Here is an 18,939-nt window from a genome sequence, read left to right on the forward strand (position 1 = left end):
GATGAATCTCATATCCTCGTAACTTGAAAGGGTGTGCCAGTTGATCCCAATTATCATAGGTAGACGCCCCACTAATTCCAATTAGCATTCCATTTAGCACAGGTAGCCGCCACTCCAATGCCCGTAAAAGGCTTTCCGTCTTCCCACTTGGTGCATCACTTCCTCGAGGTCCTCGCCGATACGCACAGTGAGTGCTTGTTGGTCCCATACAGACGGACAGATTTTTCACATGGTAGGATTGGTGAGAAAGTATTTACTTATATGTATGTGTGCGTGCGTGCGTGCGTGCGTGCGTGCGTGTGTGTGTGTGTGTGTGAATATGTGAAGCCATCTCTGTTAGACTCTGATGACGTGGAGGAGATGGAGAGACTGAAAACAGACCACATCGAGGCCCTGAGAGAGATCAAGAAACTACAGGTACACAATACGTTTTCTAAGGGTTACTTGTGCAGTCTCCAGTCCCTGAATCGCTAGCCACGCAATCAGGGTCTGGTGACACTGTCATAGGCGGGGTTTTCTCGAGGTGAAAATCTCGCCGGCCCAATGGGGATGGGGATGACCCAGTGTGAACCAATCGCCAAAGAGTCCCATTTTGACCACGTCCCATCTCAGAAAACAGTGGTGGAAACTGTAACTAAGTACATTTACTTAAGTACTGTACTTAAGTACAATTTTACTTGAGTATTTCCAATACTTTTACTTCTACTCCACCACATCTCGGATCCAAATATTGTACTTTTTGCTCCACTACGTTTATTTGAAACTTTCGTTAGTTTAGTTTTAGTTACTTTGTAGATTTAGATTATTACAAAAGTAAACAGCGATATAACCCTATATACTTTTCGACCATTTGAAAATAGCAGATCTACAAGCTCACAATGCGACACATTCTGAGCTTGTAGATCTGCTATTTTCAAAATATTTCCATACATTTTATACATTTGAAAACTTGTGAAATGGGACATTCTGCATAATGACTTTCTACTTTTGGTACTTTAAGTACATTTTGATACCAATACCTTTGTACTTTTACTCACGTAAATTTAGAATTCCGGACTTTTACTTAATAGTATTTCTACAATGCAGTATTGATACTTTTACTTAAGTAAAAAATGTGAGCACTTTTTCTACCACTGTCAGAAAATGGCCTCACTGAGAGGGCTTTCAGACTGAATAATGGATTGAAACGAAATGAAAATTCAGGCTGAGCGTCAGGCTATTACTTCTGTAGAGCTAGAATGGACGACTAGAATGGACTGAAGGGACTGTGATCAGTCTGCCTTCCCTGCATGGCCTATTTCTTACCTAAGATGTCATTTACAAACAAGCTGCCAGAGAAGGGCATCGATTGTCTGCATACTGTAGGCTACCTTTTCCCTTGTCTTACATGTAGAGTTTCCTCATAGGACCCCCAAATTGACTTGTCATTTGGCTGTGGAACCCCATCTGAAAAGATTTTGTGCCAGGGACCCCCATATATTCAAAAATGTTTTTTTTCTTTTTTTTAAGAATATGGCAGTAACATAATAGAATTTGGAAAGAAAAATAAACTGGTAGTATAGGAAAAGACAAAGGAGAACATGAATTTGTCAATCAATTAATCAATAAATCAATCTGTGTGTGTGTGTGTGTGTGTGTGTGTGTGTGTGTGTGTGTGTGTGTGTGTGTGTGTGTGTGTGTGTGTGTGTGTGTGTGTGTGTGTGTGTGTGTGTGTGTGTGTGTGTGTGTGTGTGTGTGTGTGTGTGTCAGGACCAGCTGGTTGAGTCTCAGAAACGTCACCATCACCTGGAGGAAGAACTGACCAAGATCAAAATGGTCAGTAACAACACACACACACACACACACACACACACACACACACACACACACACACACACACACACACACACACACACACACACACACACACACACACACACACAATAGTATTTGGCAGATATGTGCGGAATGTTCTTTTGTCATTTAACATACCTTTGGTGTGTGTGTGTGTGTGTGTGTGTGTGTTTGTAGTTCTGCCTTTCATAATATCCTTGCAATTGCTCTTTGGTGATCATTCACTAGGGGGAGCTCTGGGTACATCCACGCATGTACGTACATACATGCGAGTGCACACACACACACACACACACACACACACACACACACACACACACACACACACACACACACACACACACACACACACACACACACACACGCTTGTTGCTTGCGTCTGTCTGTCTGTCACTATTATTTCACCACTTTCACCCTGGAGTTTGGCATTATATCTCCAAAATAAAAACAGTCAGAAAGTATAAAAACATTTTGGGAAAAAATCGAAATGTTCAAAAATAGCATAAATCTCACATGTTGCAATTCGTACAATTTAAAGACATTTCTAAATTTGACCCAAAAAAATAGCTCACAATGTCACATGTTGCGACCTTATAGATCTGCTATTTTTGGTATTCGTCATCATACAGTGAAGGCTGTGGGTGGGTTGGGTTGGGGGCACAACAGCAGTTTGAAACAGATCTAAAAAACTCCCTAAATCCTCATGTGGTGTGAGCCCACACAATGCGCCATAAGAACACTCTTTAACAGAGTGCCTGGAAAGCTTTCAGTCCTGAAATAGTTCCCTCTGTTTTTGTGATTCATTGTCCAATAGATCCAATGGACTGTGAAGTTGAACCACAAAAACATTTATTTCTCTCCATCTGTGTGTGTCTCTCTGTCTGTCTGCCTGTCTGTGTGTGTGTGTCTCTCTCTCGCTCACTCGCGCGCATTCAGACTCTTCAATTCTAAATGTCAGAATTGAACTTGAGATGTAAAAACGACAATAAAGTGTCAGGTTTAGTTCTTATATTCTTTAACTCACCACTACTAGTTAGATCAGGTCAGCTGAAGGTCTGTCTTTCATATGATCGTGACAGTAACGATACATAACACGCACGCACACACACACACACACACACACACACACACACACACACACACACACACACACACACACACACACACACACACACACACACACACACACACACACACACACACACACATCAATAATAACCTTTATTTACACCCTCTCTCCATCTCTCTGTTCCTCCACTACTTTTTCATGTCGAGCTCCCCCAAACTAATATTAATTTGGCCGCTGCAAATATTTTGTGCCCCATACAAGATTTATGTTTTTAATTATTTTTTCAAAAATATTCAGAATTATTATTTGTTATAGCAGATCTACAAGCTTACAATATGTCACAGGCGCTGGTTTAAGTTACTGGGAGACTTAAACCTGCATTCTGTCTAATGGCCAGCGGGGGGGGGGGGGGGTGACTCCACTGATTGCAGAAAAGGACTCATTGTCACCTGACAGGTTTACAGGTGTAACACAGTGGGGGAAATTATGTCCATCATTTACAGTTTTCAAGAAAGGTAAGAAGATTAGAGATATGAAGAAAGAACAAGGAAAACGGGTCAGATATTGGAGGCCGCAGTTTGAAAAATTGAAAATGTGAATAGAGTGCAAATAAATATGTCTGTCTGTCTGTCTGGGTGACGTCACGTCTGTTCTTTCTTTCTGTTTTCATTCTTTCTTTCCCTCTCTCTCCCTCCATCCATCCCTGGCTCTCTCTCTCTCTCTCTCTCTGAACTCACACACCCCGTTTCTTCTCAGAATTACGGGTTAGCAGAACCTTCACACAATGGCCTGTAGACCCGCTGAGAGCAACAACATGAACAGATGGCCTTCTCTCACAAACTGTACACTGCACGCACACACACACACGCACGCACGCACACACACACACACACACACACACACACACACACACACACACACACACACACACACACACACACACACACACACACACACACACACACACACACACACACACACTCGCACACACTGTGTGTACCATACTTGAGAGGGCCAAATGTTCCCCACAAGTATAATTTGAGAAATAGAAATTGTGATTCCTCCTAAGAGAAATTGCCGGTGTTGCGTACAATATACAATACAATATATATATATATATATATATATATATATATATACACACAAAATAGCCAGTCTACAAGCTCACAACGCGTTGAAGCGGAAGTGCAACACGTTGTTAGCTTGTAGATCAGCTATTTCCGGCTTCAGGGTTAGGGTTAAAAGGAAAAAAAAGGGGGAAAAAATGCCGTTCATCAAAGGCATAGACGAGTTTGTGCACTGTAGCTCCCATACAGCGGTGGAAAAAGTAATCATATTTTTATTATAGAAATACTATTTAATACTATTTAGTAATACTAATAAGTGAAAGTCCTGAATTCAAAATTTACTTGAGTAAAAGTACAAAAATATCGGTATCAAAATGCACTTAAAGTACCAAAAGTAGAAAGTAGTCATTGTGCAGAATGTCCCATTTCACATATATCATGTCATATATTTTGTGGGAGAGTAGGCTGCTGCGGCGCAGTGATTATGGACACAAAAATAGGACCATGTGACAGAGGGGTCGAAGTTGAACGGAACCTGCACTATATGGTAGAAATAGGTCAACAATACGAATGACGCTATTTTTTTTAATTTAATGAGCGGCCCCCACCAAATCACGGAACTACTTCATATTCATCAGAACCGGACCAGAACTCTGACCACGGGACTCGGGCAATCAATTAATACCTTTGCAACCACTACATTCATGGCAATATTTCCTACAGCTTTAAGTCCAAAAATCCGAACTAACCCTTTAAAGTACCAAAACTATAAAGTACTCTTAACACATTGAGTGCCAAAACCCGTAATATTACGGTTTTGCAAATACACCCGCGGAGTGCCAACAATCCTAAAAAACATATATACGGTTTTCTTACCTTTTTTAGTTTTTTTCGTTTTTTCCACAAGGGGAGGGGGGGGGGGCTAGCACAGCCCTGGAATCACCCATGAACACTCAAAGAAGTAAGGGACAGATGGATCACCGTGCCAAAGAATCTCGCTCCCATCCGCTTCCATTCTATCTCCTGGCTAAAAACCTCTGTATCTCCTTAACTTTTTACAGTGGGCAAAACGAGTCATTCTCGATGCGCGATCGCTCTGCAATGGTGACTCGCATGAGACATGTTGTTGTTTCAGGCTTTAGCCAGGAGCATCGCGCACCCTACACGCATGCATTGTTTTTCATGGATCGCTCGTCGTGGAGTCTAGAGCTTTAAACAGCACAATGCAGCGCAACGGTGAGATTTCTGGCACCGAACGTAATTCGTTATTGTAAAATGCTGGCACCCAATGGGTTAAAATGCAGAATGTCCCAGTTCACAAGTTTTCACATGTATACAAATCCTTTGAAAATAGATGATCTACAAGCTCACAATGCGTCGCATCGCAACGCATTGTAGATCGCCAATAAACGGTAAAAAACGCTGGCACTGGCTGTACCCTGTTTAAAAAAACCTCTGGCACTCAATGTGTGTACATTACTTGAGTAAATGTACTTAGTTACTTTACACCACTGCTCCCATCAGTGACTTTATTGTGGCAGCCTGCAAAGGTGTGTGGATGTGTGTGACCTCCTTGATCCTCAAAAAAAAACACCATTCATGAAATCACCCTCCTAAAATCTCGATGTCCTCACAAGTATAGTAATACAAACGTGTGCGTGCGCGCGCGCGCGCGTGTGTGTGTGTGTGTTTTGTCCACAGCGTGATGTGTGTTATTTAAACATTTCACACAGAGTGACCTACATCCCCACATCACAAGTACATATGACAACACACTTACGTCCCGCTGCGTGCGTGTGTGCGTGCGTGCGTGCGTGCGTGTGTGTGTTCACAAATGGCACCACAGTTCCGTCAGTGCACGTAACTTATCAGCCAACTAGGGATTTGTTTCCCTCAGGAGACCGCGAGGCTTCAGTTGGGCCTTGTTCCCCGCTGGAGTTATTTCCTGTATTTTAAAACCATTCTCATGGGTGATCTCTGGACATACCTATCTGACAACTGTGACAAACCTATCTATGAGTGTACAAAATCTCTGCATGTGTGTGGGTGTGTGTCACATATGTCGAGAACCGTTCCATTGAATTACTTTAAATGCCCCTTCACATGCGCAGCAGTGTCCTTTATGTGTCAATGTCACGAACCATTGGTCGAAAGCCTTTTCGCTCGTTCATGTAGTGAGCCCCAGCTGACAGTACCAGAGTCGGCCACCAGGGGTTAGCCGCTTATTTCATTCCCCCCGGGGGCTTGATGCAGACAGACAGATACAGAGATCTCCATGTATCGGAGTAAAAGGGACATGGACGGACAGACAGACAGACAGATACAGAGATCTCCATGTATCGGAGTAAAAGGGACACAGACAGACAGACAGACGGATGGGTACACCACCAGGTTCTGACCACGTGTACAGCAGGTATTGCATAAGCGGAGGGGGCATACGTTCCCAACGGGCATTGACCCAGTAGGCTACGCTTAAAGGGATAGTTCACCCAAAAAAATAGTTTTTTTTCCTCTATCGATTAGTCACCCCATGACCAGCGGACCGGTAGGCAGCGGTTCCGGTAGGAGACACAAAGGAGCCTCTTAGTGTCTCCTACCGGAACCGCTGCCGGTCATCAAATTATCGGCTTAGGAATGAGTCAAAAACTAAAAAATATCCATGTATTCAAGTCTCCATGGGGTGACTAATCAATAGGAAAAAAGTCATTTTGGGGGTGAACTATCCCTTTAAAGCAGCTTCATGTTCTCTCAGGTTAATTCACAAAGAATGTATGAGGAAATGAATTTAATACTGCGAGGAGTGAGTACCAAGTACTTGAAGCAAATGCACTTAGTTACTTTATACCACTGTTTCCTGGACGAGGGTGGAGGGGGGGGGGCTGCTGCCACCCAATCTCAGTCCCCCGCGGCATCATGGGATTCGTAGTATCTATGTCAGGGTTCATGTTGCCACTGTGTCAATAGAACAGTGGTTAGTTCCCCAGGTGAGCTCTTCTAATGGCATCAGGGTGTAACTTTTACAAGCTCATGGGTCTTATGTAATGTCCACACTGAGACATCGTTTCCCAAGCAATATGTCGTCACCCATTCACGGACCCATTTTCATCGGTCGTAGGTAAAAAATAAAAAGAAGTATGTTTCCTTCAAAATATTTTCAAAAACAAAACTCAGATTTGAAGGGGAAAAAATGGTAATGGTGAAAATAGCTTGTAGATCTGCCGTTTTAAGAAATAATAAATGAATAGGGCTTAAGTGGCAGTGGTGGTAAAAGTACTCAAATCTTGTACTTAAGTAAAAGTATCAATACTGCAATGGAGAAATACTAATACTGTTACAAGTAAAAGTCCGGAATTCAAAATATACTTGAGTAAAAGTACAAAAGTATTGGCATCAAAATGTACTTAAAGTACCAAAAGTAAAAGTACTCATTTTGCAGAAGGGTTAGGGTTAGGGTTAACCCTACCTGTTTGGTGTTTGTGTGCTTGCGCCGTGTCCTCGTTTGCCTTCCCTCTATGCTTGGGGGTTCTGTTTCTGTTCCTGTTTAATTCCTGTTTAAATCCAGTAAAACCCTATTTTCCCGTTATTTACCCTGTTCGTGTCCTGCTTTTGGGTTCAACCCCTGTTACCGAGTCTACACCGTGACATATGTCCGTCAATGACACCTGGCAGTGAATGTGTTAAGTACATAACATGTTCTTAGTTACTTGTTTGGGTCCTGGGGGAGACATTAAATGTATGATGTAAAGGTTTGGGAAGCTGTGTCAATGGAACAGTGCATGTTTCCCCAGGTGAGCTCTTCTAATAGAGGCAGGGTGTAACTCCTACCAGCCTTTCCTCTGATGTCATTTACAGTAACAGACCTCTTGACACCTGGGCCTTAACCCTTAACACTGACCCGGGATCAGCCGGCATGCTACTTTGAGGGCTAATAGTGAAGTGTTGCCTCAGATGATCCCAGACATGCAGCTTAATGTTAGCAGGAGGGGTGTGTGTGTGTGTGCGTGCGTGCGTGCGTGCGTGCGTGCGCGCGTGCGTGTTTCTGGTCTTTACAGTATACCTGTCTCTGGGCGAAGACTTCAAATCAATATCACTGTTATTTTAAATGTTTGCCTCGATTATGATTTACAAAAAATATTTTAAAAATACTGTATATTGTGTAATAATTGCAATTTTTTGTACAACCAAGTATAATACTGGCTTAAGTGGGTAATCGGACTAATAGATTTAGTCAATTATTGATACAAATCTATTTCAGTTGTTTCATGTCGATTCGTTGACATAAGCAATTGAAAAAGCAAAAAAAAACTCAATTAGGCTATTCGATTAGCCCATGACCTAAGATTAAGTGGGTTATTGGTTTTAAATATCGCTATCGATATTATCAATTAAATTCCTAGACCTAGTCTCAGCTCTTTCTCGCTCTCCTCGTCTTGATCTCTCTGTCTCTCTGTCTTCTTACTCTGTTAAGGGCTGCTCACACCAACCACGATAACTATAGAGTCCACACCACAACTGTAATGACAACGATAGTAGTATCGTTTGGATCACGTTCAGAGCGACTTTTATGAACGATAGAAACACTGACGGCCAATCAAAATCAATCAGAAGGACATCTGGGATGCAACGGCTCTCACTCACCCGAGTTTTGTTATTAGTGTAGATGAGGAGACGGTTATGAAGAATAAAGCTACCTGGTAATTTAGCTGCCATTACCTCATCAGGTACAACTACCTCTCCTCCTTGTAATTAATCTGTCAGATTGTCTTTTAGCACCACTGTCACAGAGGTGGAGATCTCTCTCGCTCTCTCGCTCTCTCGCTCTCTCTTTCTCTCGCTCTCTGTTTCTCTGTTTCTCTGTTTCTCTCTCTCTTGCACTCTCTCTTTCTCTCGCTCTCTGTTTCTCTGTTTCTCTCGGAATCTCTGCATTCAATCCCCTGAATAATGCAGTATAATCAGCAGTGGTGCTCAAACATTTGAAAATATATTGTGCCAGTGATTCCTAAAAAAGGAGAATACTTTTCACAATTTGTCAAAATTTTTCTAAATGTTTTGAAAATAGTGGATATAATGAGGTGGTCTCTGTATCTGACACTTGCTCCCTGCGACAGGGCAGAAACTCATTACTGAAATGTTTGTCTGGAGAGTGGACAGTAAATATGCTGCTCTGTTATCTTATTTATTAACAAACACCGTACGAAAGCTGAGAGTGAGACAGTGTAGGAGAGAGAGTAGGAAAGCTGAGAGACAGACAGCGTAGGAGAGACAGTAGGAAAGCTGAGAGACAGACAGCGTAGGAGAGACAGCAGGAAAGCTGAGAGACAGACAGCGTAGGAGAGACAGTAGGAAAGCTGAGAGACAGACAGGAGAGACAGTAGGAAAGCTGAGAGACAGACAGCGTAGGAGAGACATTAGGAAAGCTGAGAGACAGACAGCGTAGGAGAGACAGTAGGAAAGCTGAGAGGGAGACAGCGTAGGAGAGACAGCCAAAAACGTAGAGGGAGACGGGCAGACGGCATATAGGAGAGACGGTAAAAAGGCTGAGAGGGAGACAGTGTAGGAGTGAGACATTAGGAAAGTTGAGAGGGAGACAGTGTAGGAGAGACAGACAGTAGGACAGCAGTAGTACATTACTTGTGGTTTTCATCATGCAGTACAGTCTCTCTAAACACTGAAGACAGCAGGTTTGCCAGCCTGCTCTCATTCTTCCACTAATTGTGTGTTACATAAGCGAATATGAAAAGAGAACAGCTGCAGTTGTCTTGGTGAGAGGCATTGTATTATTTTTTAATGTCAGCAGTAACGTCATGAGTCATGACATTCACCTATTCTACTTTACCTAACACTAAAGGAGAGAATCGAGGGGTTTATTTGCAGTGGTGGAAAGTAACTAAGTACATAATACTCAAGTACTGTACTTAAGTACAATGTTGAGGTATTTTTATTGTTATTTATTTTGATTTTGATTATCATTACAAAACATACATTAACCACTTCAGCCCCATATACTGTATGCTTTGGCTGTTTGAAAATAGCCGATCTACAAGCTCACAACGTGTCGCACATTTTGGCCTATAACTCAATAAAAACCTAAATGTCCTTAGATTCTGGAGTCATACATGCCTCAGCTGTAATCAGCTTTCAGTCTGCTGATTGTTTTCAATCAGCCACACCTTTCTACACACCAATCACAGCTGCTTCCCTCAACAGGGTGGCCCAAAGCTCTCTCTCTCTTTCTCTCGCTTTGTCTTTCTCTTCTCTCTCTCTCTCTCTCTCTCTCTCTCTCTCTCTCTCTCTCTCTCTCTCTCTCTCTCTCTCTCTCTCTCTCTCTCTCTCTCTCTCTCTCTCTCTCTCTCAGCCTCCACTTTATATCTTGCATGACTCAAAAGTGACTGAAATTCATGTGTACATGGCTCTAAGGTTAACTGAATTCAATGTTCTATCACTATGGCTTTAATGTTAAACTGAATTTCAAGTTTGTATGACTCAACTTCATCTGATTAAATGCCTTGCCATGGGCCGGCTCAAGGGCGTCGATACTGCGGGTGCTTCGGGGCTAAAGCACCCAGGAGAAATGACGAGCACCCCCTGGGCGAGGGGGGAGGGGCGCGCAGCTCCCATTTGTTTATGTTTTGCCGGCTCCAGGCTTTGTCTTCACCTAGCAGGTAATTATACTTTATATATAATAACCGAATTAAAGTTACAAAACCCCCCCAAAAGTAAAATATTCGCCCAGAAACCGAAAATGTTCGCGCGCAGGCATGGGGCAGCGCGTGCGTGAGTGCCAGGTAGCGCACCCAGTAGAGCTGACAAATATCGGCGCCCGTGGGCCGGCTCATGTATACCTATGGGGGGTTTTACATAGCATTCCCTGATTTTGCTTAGCATGCTACTTAACAAAATGTAGGGAACATCTTGAGTGCCAAGTTGAACTGTATTCCATTTGTTGCAATAATTAAATTGGCAAAGTGTTCCTGATTTAATTGAATCTGACCAGAAGCAGATAGAGAAGGGATAAAAAATATATCAAAAACAGGCATGTTCAGTATTGCCTCTCCACCCAGCTCAGAGTATTTTATTTCCTGGGAGTCATACACTATCAGGTCCTTGTTGAAGAGAACTTATTACAGTGTTGAATGCTGGTGAGCTGCTCATTTGGAATGAGTCAGATGTCACTGGAAACACAAGGAGTATGGCCTTGAGAAACGTGTTGATTAGCTGTGTGTGTGTGTGTGTGTGTGTGTGTGTGTGTGTGTGTGTGTGTGTGTGTGTGTGTGTGTGTGTGTGTGTGTGTGTGTGTGTGTGTGTGTGTGTGTGTGTGTGTGTGTGTGTGTGTGCGCGCGTGCTTAAATGGTGAATAAATGGTGCTTTATAAGGCTTTATAATTCTTATCCTTTGTTTAATATTATATATATATATATATATATATATATATATATATATATATATATATATATATATATATATATATAATAAGTAGGGATGTCCGATTTTATCGGCCTCCCGATATTATCGGCCGATATTAGCATAAAAATTGATATCGGGAAAATATCGGTATCGGTTTTTGAAAAAAAAAAATTTTTTTTTTTTTTTCTTTTTTTTTTTGCTTTATAAATAAGTTACAGGAGTTCTTACTGTATATGGTGTGTGTGATATGAAATTTGAGCTTACCCTAATCACAATAATCCCCGCATATATCGGTATCGGTTGATATCGGTATCGGTAATTAAGAGTTGGACAATATCGGTATATCGGTTATCGGTAAAAAAGCCAATATCGGACAACCCTAATAATAAGCACTACAAACCTGTCTGAAAGACCTGCTACCTCCTTCATATGTGAGCAGTGTCAAAAGGACTGCCACTCCCGTATTGGGCTCTACAGCCACAAGAGGCGCTGCTCCAGCTCTGCAGTGGGAAACCAGAAGCGCTGATCCAATGGTCCTATGGGACTTCGGAAGCCGACGACAATATATTTTATATCTAATTCAAACACATTAACCGTGGCAACCAACCCTATTTTGGGCATGAAATTATAGGCAACATTCTTTTTTTTAAATAAACAAACATTTTTGAAAATGTTTGAAAATCAGAATCTATTTTATTGTGATCACACCATTACAGGTGTCACAGAGTGGATGCATTATATATTTTTTGCATGAGATCAAAAATTTTGCAGCTACAGAAAATGTAGCTGTATAGCCTATATAAGTATACGGTTGTGGGATCTAGCTGGGAATGTAACCTTTAAAACCAGTGTTTCTCAAAGTGGGGTCCGGGGACCCCCAGGGGTCCTTGAGTGGGTTCCGATTGATATTTAGAAACCAAATGGACCCGTACAGGTCTGTAACTCTGAGAGTGTACAAACGGAACCCTCACGGGTCCATTTGGTTCCATTTGTACACTCTCAGAGTTATATGGGGGTCTGTGGCCTTCAATGCCTACCAAACTGGTGGTCCTGGTTGGAAGGAATTCGAAAAGTTTGAGAACTTTGAGTATTAAACTCACAGTATCTATAGCGTCTGTCTATCCTGGTCACAACCATTGGTAGAAAGTAACTAAGTACATTTACTCAAGCACTTTACTTAAAGGGGTACAACAGGGAAAGTTCACCTCAGAATTACTTTTTTTTTCGATCGATGAGTCACCCCATGGAGACTTGAATTCATGGATATTTTTTAGTTTTTGCCTCATTCCTAAGACAATAATTTGATGACCGGCAGCGGTTCCGGTAGGAGACACAAAGAGTCTCCTTTGTCTCTCCTACCGGAACCGCTGCCTACCGGTCCGCTGGTCATCAAATGATTGGCTTAGGAATGAGACAAAAACGAAAATGTCTCCATGGGGTGACTAATCGATAGAAATATATATCTTTTTGGGGTGAACTATCCCTTTAAGTACAGTTTTGAGGTACTTTTTACTTTACTTGAGTGTGTCCATTTATCATTGTCGTGCTCCTTCTACTCCACTACATCTCAGAAGCAAATATTGTACGCTTTACTACTACAATTTGAAAACTTTAGTTACAAGTTAGATTGCAGATTTAGATTAGGACAAAGCATACATCACTTAAAGCTGCACTTCAGTCTGTAACGTTCCTCTTCTACCCTGGTTTTGAACCTGGTTTCCTGCACAAGTGCAGACATTCATACCATTGAGCTAATAGAACCTGCCTGCTTGCTCAGGGGATACATTTAATCTGGACCTTTAGGTCAACATTTTGGTCAGAACCTGGTCATGACATTTGACATGATCTAAATGTCTCAAGCAGGGAGACCAAATACAACCACCCCAATTGTATAAGTTATTTGTATTAACATACTCTACCACAGGGGTCTTCAACAGGGGGTCCGGGACCCCTAGGGGGTCCTCAGAGTTACTACAGGGGGTCCGCCAAATCTTTGTGCGATATCATTTCTTTTTTTACCTTAACCACTTGAACCCTAGCATCCCTTTTTCTAAGACCCCTGCTCTACCATACAGATTGGACAAAATGACTTAATAGTGCCACTTTAAGAAAAAAGAAAAAAAAAAGAGCTACATATTTTACTGCTACTCAAGTCCTCTCTCACCCTCTCTCTCTCTCTCTTACCATGTCTCTCTCCCCTGTGGTAGGAGGTGAAAGCCGGAGTGGAGGAGAGCCGGGCCTTGCGGAGCCGGATCCAGCTGGCGGAGGAGGCTCAGAAACACACTCGAGGGATGGAGATGGACTACGAGGAGGTGATCCACCTCCTGGAGGCGGAGATCGCCGAGCTGAAGACCCAGAGGCTGGAGCAGATGCCCCCCCAGGCCAAGGTAAACGGCTTGGAGGGTGTTTTAGACGTGTCGATGCACCGTGCAGGTGGATCACTGGCTAGCAACGTGTGCTAAACACATTCAGTCCAACGTGTTTTTTTGTTGTTGTTTTAAGTCAAAGTGACTTAAAACAAGATGGGTAAATGGTAAAGGAAAAATAAAGCATTTAGCTATATAGTGCCTTTGTGTACAGTGCTTCACGATGTATAGCTGTGGTTAGTGAACCCGCCTGGGAAGCCAGAGGCCCTGGTTGTCCCAGGATTCGATTCCAGGCCAGGCCAGGCCAGGCCAGGCCAGCAATGTGTCGATGTATGTCCCCATGGGCAGGACTATCAAGACCTGAGGCCGATTCTACAAAATGTCTTCTAAATCCTAACAGTTTTCTGAAAAAACGTGTGGTGCTCAAACCTTTTCATGTCAAGGACCCCCAAAATGATATGCATTTGCCCACGGACCCCCACCTCAAAATACTTTGTTCCAGGGACCCCCAGAAGCAAAGATTTGAGTTACAAATGTTTGCTTTAAAAGATATATATATATATTCAAAGAAAAATGTGCACACATTTGCACATTTTTTTCAAAAATAGCAGATCTACAAGCTCATAGCGCGGCACAGAATAGCCAAAGAAATAAAAAATGACAGATGTGTTCTCGGTCTTAATGGGTTAACCACCCCTAATTGCTCCCCGAGCGCCGTAGAATAGCCCTCTCTGCTCCTAGTAGTTATAGGATGGGTAGATGCAAAGAAAACAATTTCACATAATGTGCAAATATAGAGTGACAAAAAAAACACCCCAAGGAGTGGGGACTATTCCATGCTATATTAATGTGCATTAACATTGACACATTCACGTACCGATGGCAGAGGAGACCAATGCAAGGCCCCAACCTGCTCTTCGGGAGCAGTCAGGGGCTCGGTGTCTTTGCTCAAGGACACTTTGACACTAGTATCGCGTAGCCAGACAACTATTCCACAATCTCCGAATGCTATATAGCAGTGGTTCTCAAACTTTTTCATGCCAAGGACCCCCAAATAGACACTTATTAGCCCGCGGACCCCCATTTGAAAAGATAAGCCAGGGACCCCCATAAGATAAGATTTTTTACGACTCTAGCAGTGATTCTCAACCATTTTAATTTCAAGGACCCCCAGTTTGACATGCATTAGGCTACAGACCCCCATTTAATGGCATTTACATCTCTGGGACCCCAATTCATATCGTAAAATCAATGTTAATCTAACTCTGAGAGTGTACAAATGGAACAAATGGACCCGTTAGGGGTCCATTTGGTTTCCATTTGTACACTCTCAGAGTTACACACCCATAAGGGTCCATTTGGTCCTGTCCATCATTTAGCTGGGGGACCCCCCTGGAACTCCCTCAGGTACCCCTGGGGGGCCCCCGGACCCCACTTTGAGAACCAACGCTATATAGAGTCTGGACACCACACCTCCCGAAAATCCGAGAGGAAGCTGGCACTTCCGTTCACGAAAATATATTTTAAAATATCTTTACGTGTTATTTTCTAATTTCCTTTTCTGCTAAGCAGCAAGCTAAATATACTTCGATGATTTGTATCTATATTAAGATAAATTTGCGCGAACGGTAAAGACCAAGCAAAAAAGTCCCCAGCAGAATTTGTTAACATACTGTTAGCATCACAATCATTTTAACTCCTTCCTCTGTTCTTTCCTCTTCTCCGTGTTTTCTGTGCTCCTCCTGATCTCAGCCTTGTGAATGTAGGTCAGTGTTCGCTTTTGTATTATTCAGTGAGTGTCTGTCTGTCTGTCTGTCTGTCTGTCCTGTCTGTCTGTCTGTCTGCCTCTGTCTGTCTGTCTGTCTGTCTGTCTGTCTCACTATGTTTCTCTCTCTCTCTCTCTCTCTCTCTCTCTCTCTCTCTCTCTCTCTCTCTCTCTCTCTCTCTCTCTTTCTCTCTGTTTATGTGTCTGTCTGTCTCTCCTCTCTCTCTCTCTCTCTCTCTCTCTCTCTCTCTCTCTCTCTCTCTCTCTTCTCTCTCTCTCTCTCTCTCTCTCTCTCTCTCTCTGTCTCTCTCTGTGTGTATGTGCCTGTATGTCTCTCTCTCTCTCTCTCTCTCTCTGTATGTGTCTGTCTGTCTGTCTGTCTGTCTGTCTGTCTGTCTGTCTGTCTGTCTGTCTCTCTCTCTCTCTCTCTCTCTCTCTCTCTCTCTCTCTCTCTCTCTCTCTGTATGTGTCTGTCTGTCTGTCTGTCTGTCTGTCTGTCTGTCTGTCTGTCTGTCTGTCTGTCTCTCTCTCTCTCTCTCTCTCTCTCTCTCTCTCTCTCTCTCTCTCTCTCTCTCTCTCTCTCTCTCTCTCTCTGTGTCTGTATCTCTCTCTCTCTCTCTCTCTCTCTCTCTCTCTCTCTCTCTCTCTCTCTCTCTCTCTCTCTCTCTCTCTCTCTCTCTCTCTGTGTCTGTATCTCTCTCTCTCTCTCTCTCTCTCTCTCTCTCCCTCTCTCTCTCTCTCTCTCTCTCTCTCTCTCTCTCTCTCTCTCTCTCTCTGTGTCTGTATCTCTCTCTCTCTCTCTCTCTCTCTCTCTCTCTCTCTCTGTGTCTGTATCTCTCTCTCTCTCTCTCTCTCTCTCTCTCTCTCTCTCTCTCTCTCTCTGTGTGTATGTGTCTGTCTGTCTCTCTCTCTGTATGTGTCTGTCTGTCTCTGGTGTGAGTGTGCTTGCGTCTCTGTGTTGCCTGCCTCATCATGATGTCTCAGTGACGTGTCCAACCAGAGGTTATTTATATAGAATCTGGATAGCAACCTCCCGCCTGGCAGAGACCCTCCTGTGTGAAACAGCACAGCCACCTGCACATCAGCAAGGAAAACCTTCTATCTCCATATTTAAACTTTAGTTTTTTGGGTCACACAAGATCATTGTGCAAAAGTAGCGGAAATAGCCGATCTACAAGCTCACAGCGCGTCGCTTTGCAATGTGTTGTGACCCCCAGGGGTTCTCGAGGGGGTTCTCCGTGGCGGCCCCCAGCAAAATGAGGAACAGTATTATATACTTGAACTATTAACTATTTTATATTTTTGTCTATTAGAAAATAACCGATCTACAAGCTCTAGAGCAAGATCTACAAGCACAACGTACGTTAACCACGTCAGCCCCATGTACTGTAATACTTTGGCTGTTTGAAAATAACCGATCTACAAGCTATAGTTTCAAAAACATTTGGAAAATATTGAATCATTTTGAAAAGATTTTAACAGCTCTTACAAGGTCTTTGCAGATGCGGGTGTGTGGGCCACTCTGTGGGTCCTTTACTGCAGTATCTCAATCATTTTCATCTCAAGTACCCACATATTGCCGCCAAGAAATCTAAACGATATTTTTTCAAATATTTTCAAAAAATAGCCAACATATAAATGGATGAAGTGTTTAAAATGATTGTGATGCTACTTTAACTACTTTTGCCCAGTGGTGGAAGAAGTACTCAGATATTTTACTTAAAAGTACCAATGCCACAATATAAAAATACTCTGTTACAAGTAAAAGGCCTGTGTTAAAAATGTTAACTTGAGTGAAAGCACAAAAGTATTGGCTTCAAAATATACTTAAAGTTCCAAAAGTAAGTACTAAAATCTTTGAAAATAGTAGATTTACATGCTCACAACTGTCGCGATGCGACGCGTTGTGAGCATGTAGATCTGCTATTTTCAAATAGCCTAGTTTTAAAATAGGGCTACAGCGGTTAATGTATGTTTTATAATGTAATCATTTATATCTGCAATGTAACTCGCAACTAAAGTTTTCAAATAATTGTAGTCGAGTAAAAGCACAATATTTTATAGTGGAGTAGAAGTAAAAGTATTGAAAATTGGAAATACTCAAGAAAAGTCAAAATACCTCAAAATGTACCTTGTACTTAAGCACAGTACTTGAGTAAATGTACTTAGTTACTTTACACACCATTGCTTTTTCCTACAAAGGACCCCACGTTTTTTTAGAACCACTGCTTTACTGCACCGTGAAAGCTGTTTGAAGAACCGCTGGGTTCTGCACATACAAGGTTTCCCAGATGACCAGCTGACGATGATGATGTGCTGAGTAGGCGTCCAGCACCTGGTGCGTGCGAGGCGAGCGTTGGGTGCTCTGCAGTGTGACTGCACCGCACTAGCCCTCAGGCTACACAGATTTGATGTTATTTATTATTCATACCTTCGCACACCTCCCTGACTTTTCAACCTGGGTGTGCTGTACAAAAATACACACAAAACAACAATACAAACCAAACAAAATAGATGCATGGAAAAAAGCTGAGCTGCTGCATGGTTGATGGTAAGACGCAGGGTTATTGTGCAGTAGTTTAACTAAGACAAGCATTTTTCTGTAGTCAAAACTAAATACAAACTCCGACAAACTAAAATCAAAACTAAATACAAACTCTGACAAACTAAAATCAAAACTAAATACAAACTCTGACAAACTAAATTCTAAACTAAATACAAACTGGACAAACTAAAATAAAAACTAAATACAAACTCTGACAAAATAAATTCTAAACTAAATACAAACTCGACAAACTAAATTCAAAACTAAATTCAAACTCAGATAAACTAAAATCAAAACAAAATTCAAGCAATGCAAAACTATCTCCACTATCATCATATGATGTCAGGCATTCTTCCATCCTATGTTTTTCCAGCTTCGATAAATCAAGGCTTTCCTCATGAAACCTGAAAAAAACTAGATGAAAAAATAATCTAAAACTAGTCAATTCTTAAAACAAAACTATGGACAATATGTTCTAACTAAAACGAAATTGAAGTCAAAAAAATAACAAAATAAAAGTCAAAACTAAAAACCACCATTTCAACACAAGTGACATTTTCTAGCCCAGTGATTCTCAAAGTGTGGTCCAGGGACCCTTAGGGTTCCTTGAGGCGGTTTCAAATGGACCCCTTACAGGTCTGTAACTCTCAGAGTTCTGGGGGTCCTTGACATTTAAAAAACGTTGAGAATCACTGGTCTAAGCCCACAATGCTCTGCATCTAGCATGCTATTAGACAAGACTTACTAAGGTATAATATAATATCTTATTATATGTCATTATAATGGAATAATGAATAGATCGGAAATAGAACAGCATTGTTCCATAGTCTCATTCAGAATACTGTACACTGTGTGGAGGACTCGGAGACACTTGTTCCCATGGTGACAGC

General features: G+C 42.1%; 1 protein-coding gene across 3 annotated transcripts in view; it reads left to right on the plus strand.

Annotated features, from left to right (window-relative positions):
- The window catches only part of stxbp4 (syntaxin binding protein 4), a 205,876-nt gene that overhangs the window by 144,567 nt on the left and 42,370 nt on the right, over nucleotides 1-18,939 (plus strand). For all 3 annotated transcript variants that reach the window (XM_084079221.1, XM_084079222.1, XM_084079223.1), the window contains 3 exons: nucleotides 328-417; nucleotides 1,750-1,815; nucleotides 13,581-13,760. In XM_084079221.1, the coding sequence (XP_083935347.1) occupies nucleotides 328-417; nucleotides 1,750-1,815; nucleotides 13,581-13,760 (336 nt within the window). The remainder of the gene's footprint in view (nucleotides 1-327; nucleotides 418-1,749; nucleotides 1,816-13,580; nucleotides 13,761-18,939) is intronic.

This window comes from Gymnoscopelus microlampas (assembly GCF_963454915.1).
Source record: "Gymnoscopelus microlampas genome assembly, chromosome: 14".
Taxonomy (NCBI): domain Eukaryota; kingdom Metazoa; phylum Chordata; class Actinopteri; order Myctophiformes; family Myctophidae; genus Gymnoscopelus; species Gymnoscopelus microlampas.